This window comes from Triticum urartu, chromosome 5, assembly GCF_003073215.2.
Source record: "Triticum urartu cultivar G1812 chromosome 5, Tu2.1, whole genome shotgun sequence".
NCBI classification, from domain to species: domain Eukaryota; kingdom Viridiplantae; phylum Streptophyta; class Magnoliopsida; order Poales; family Poaceae; genus Triticum; species Triticum urartu.
In genome coordinates, this window is record NC_053026.1 from 563635673 (window position 1) to 563639137 (window position 3465).

General features: G+C 44.1%; 1 protein-coding gene across 2 annotated transcripts; it reads left to right on the forward strand.

Annotated features, from left to right (window-relative positions):
- The first annotated feature begins 707 nt into the window (after nucleotides 1–707).
- On the forward strand, nucleotides 708–1545 carry LOC125506031. Of its 2 annotated transcripts, none has more exons than XM_048670914.1 (2): nucleotides 708–844; nucleotides 947–1545. In XM_048670914.1, the coding sequence occupies exon 2, from the start codon at nucleotides 963–965 to the stop codon at nucleotides 1338–1340; it is 378 nt and encodes a 125-aa protein (XP_048526871.1). In that variant the 5' UTR covers nucleotides 708–844; nucleotides 947–962; the 3' UTR covers nucleotides 1341–1545. The 2 variants fall into 2 exon arrangements, with proteins under 2 accessions (XP_048526871.1, XP_048526872.1); XM_048670915.1 differs by having other exon boundaries at nucleotides 952–1545.
- The last annotated feature ends 1920 nt before the right edge of the window (nucleotides 1546–3465 follow it).

Genomic DNA, 3465 nt, shown 5'->3' on the forward strand with positions numbered 1-3465 from the left:
CCTTTCTAGCAGATTCCTTATGCTAAAAGTCCAAAATCTTCTCCCGATCCCATTTTCCTGAGAAACTAGTGAAATGATGTCAGCTAGTAGATCCCCTATCCTAATTTTTTATTTAAATTCTTCAAAAAATTTGCTCAGATAATTTTGACAAATTTATCACATTTTCATAGCTAACACCACCACAACGTTCCCACACGTGTCTCCTCCCTCTGCGCCAAGATCCATGCCGTCATCCAACGGCAGCTAGTACGTTCGCTGGAGATTGTTAAAAACCGACGTCAGCCATATAGCGCTTTCAATGGTGAAAACTCTTGTCTAATCAAGTACGCCCACTGACATTTCAAGTGAAAGTAACAGAAACTTTTTTGGATTTCCCACCAATCTAGAAGGTAGTAATTTGGATGAAAAAGTATCTTAGAAATTGCACTTTTTCATCAGAAGAAAACTGGGTGAAAGCTGGCCCCCTTTATTACCCAAGAGTTTCGTCAATTTTGTTTTTTTTGTGAAATAAGAGTTTAGTCAATAGAAATTGAAAATACAAGTCCTACTTTTAATGGGCTCGGTATTCTTCACAGCCCTATCCACAACGCTCCCACACGCTGGGCTTTCGTACGGGCCTTGTGGGCCTTCGCGCGCGTGCGTTCCAGAAACGTCTGGTGTCCCTTAGTAAAAAGAAAAGCGTCCCCACGACGAGAAGGATAAATAATTCCGCCGCATCTTCTTGTCCACCCCCTCCTCCACATCGCCGCCGTTTCATTGTTGCAGAACCCGGCGAGTTCGTCGACGGACCGTTCCGGCCGCATCGCTCGCCGCCGTCTCGCCCCGCGGCTTCGGTAAAATCGCGGTACGCTTTCCTTCCGCCCCTATCGTTCTAGCCTCCAGGGAAAGGTTCAGTGTCGCCGCTCAGGCACAGAGGCACTCATCCGGCTCCCACGCTTTGGCACAGCACAGACGCGCACGGCATGCTCCGCCGCGCGGCCTCCTTGCTACGCGGGCGCGCGGCCTGGCCCCCTCGCCGGCCAGTGACGGCCGCGGCGACACTGGCCCGACGCCGCCCGGAGCCGGAGGCCCGCCCCCGCGCCGTCGACGGCCGGGGCTACGCGCGCATGGCGCGGCGGATGCCGCCCACGAGGCCTGACGGGTACTCCACCTCCGACGGCGAGGCCGACGCCTACGGAGACGTCGAGCACCTGGAGGACGTGGAGCCGGCGGCCGCCGCGGACGGCGAGGAGGACGCCTCCGATGGGGAGGGGTGGGACGGGTTCACGCTGGACATGGGCGCCGGATCCATCGTGGACAATGACGATGAGGAGGAGGAGGAAGAGGAAGTAGATAAGTAATGCGAGGGTCGCCGGCGAGCCGGAAGCGCACGCAAGATGTTTGCTGAAATGACCAAGGCCATTGTTTGCATGCTCGTTGCTCCAATACCCATGTACTCGTAGCATGGTAGTATTTGAAGTGTTGAACTGTCAAATAATCCGTGTACTACTCCCGGTTCTAGTAGTTGGTTTTCACCTGGGATTGGGAATTCACCGTTCGGTTGCAGCAGCTCTCCTAACCGTGCCTCTCATTGCTTTTTTAGTGGGGATGAACAAGATGTGATATCTCTCGAAAGCATAGGTATGGTTGAAGAGTTCATGCTTTCACACGTGAAAGGTTGCTACCAGTCTCGATAAAAGTAAACACTGCTTATTTAACCTGAGAAACTCTATGCAAATGATGGCGTTGTGTCCTCTTCCAAAAGATCTAGTCACCCCTAGTTCTTCGGTCCATGACAATGGCACCTTCCCTGCATGCCAATCTCTAACACAACTATTGTGGATACCGATCCAACGGTACTATCAAAGGCGAGCACCTAGCACAAGAAACATAGACAACACTCCACATGTACTAGTGTTTCCTCCCTTCATCGATCTATGACATGATGATATGACAACATGCGGCCCAAAACGCCTCTAATGAATTACATGAGTAACCGAGGTGTTGGCCCAGGCGGTGAAAAACATTGCTTAGTTGACGACATGTGTGGCCAGCCGTGAATCCACATCCCAGAATGCTAAGAGCTCGTTATTTCTATGGAGAGAACAATCGTATAAATTATGTAGGTTGGGTAGTAATCAGTTACAACCTTAATAAAAGGATACACACTTGTTTGTTTGCCAAACTCATTTCGATACAATACCCCATCACCGCAGGCGGATCTACTGCCCCTCTTGCTTGGCCGGTAGTTGTCTGAGCTTGTCATAGGTGTGACACCTTGCGCCCCAAAAAACATCTTATAAGCACCTTAATTAATTAGTGTTTTGCCAACTTCGGAGTCCGCAGCTAGGGATAGGTCTTGCCTAACCTATTGACATTTTGAGTGAAACCGACACAAACTTTTTGGTTTTCTTTTTTACCTTTTTAAGAGGTTATTCTCTTTTTGGTAGAACTTGTTCTGTTCCACTTGGGTATAGTCAGTGAAAAAAGGATATGAACATCTCACAAAAAAGGGATATGAACATGTTTGGCTCGGCCTTGCACAAGTATCCTTGTATCCATCGTTTCACAATTATCGTCGCTGCCCCTTTTTTGTGAAAAAACTTTCGATCTATTCATCTTCAATCATGGCAGTACAATGAACATCAGAAAAAATAAAAATTAAAAGGAATCTCCTATTCCGTGTGCAACACGTCCAAGGATGACCAAACACACGTCACAATTCACAAGGCACTCGCTTCGGCTGGTTGGCTAGTCAACCTAGTTGCACCTCAGCACATTTGTAGAAGTGAAGGTAAAAAAAATAGAGGCAGAAAACCAAGAGAATATATATCATGCCCCAAAAAATGAAAAATGTCTGCGATTTTTTTTAAACATTCGTAAAAGGTAAAAAAAAGTACTTGAAGTAAAAGTCATGTTTATGGATTTGAAAATATATTTATAAATTTTAAATATATTTACAAACATTATAAAATGATTGTGAGTTCAAATTAAAAAATGATGACAACATTTTGTATTTGAAAATTACTTTTTGGTTTTAAAAATAATCAACTAAAAATTTCCATAAATTTGGAACGAATTTGTAAATGTTAATATTTATTAAAATGTTCTCTAATTTCAGAAAAATAAACAATGATGTTTACCAAATTTCAAACGATATTAATCAATTTTAAAACTGTTAACAGATGTGAAAAAAATTATGGATATAAATAGATGTTCATAATTTTCAGAACAGTAAAAAAATTGAACAAGAAAATGCAAGAAGAAAATTCAGAAATATGGAAAACCAATAAAACAAAAGAAAACACATAAAAAGGAAAATGAAGAAATGCGAAACCGGAAGATAAGGCGTGAAGCGAGCTTAGTAGTTTTTTTTTCTGATAAATACCTTTGATTTTTTTTCATACTCATAATAATTACAGGTAATCCGACTGTCATTTTTTTACAGGTACAGTGATTTGGACCTACTCCCTCCATTCCAAAATA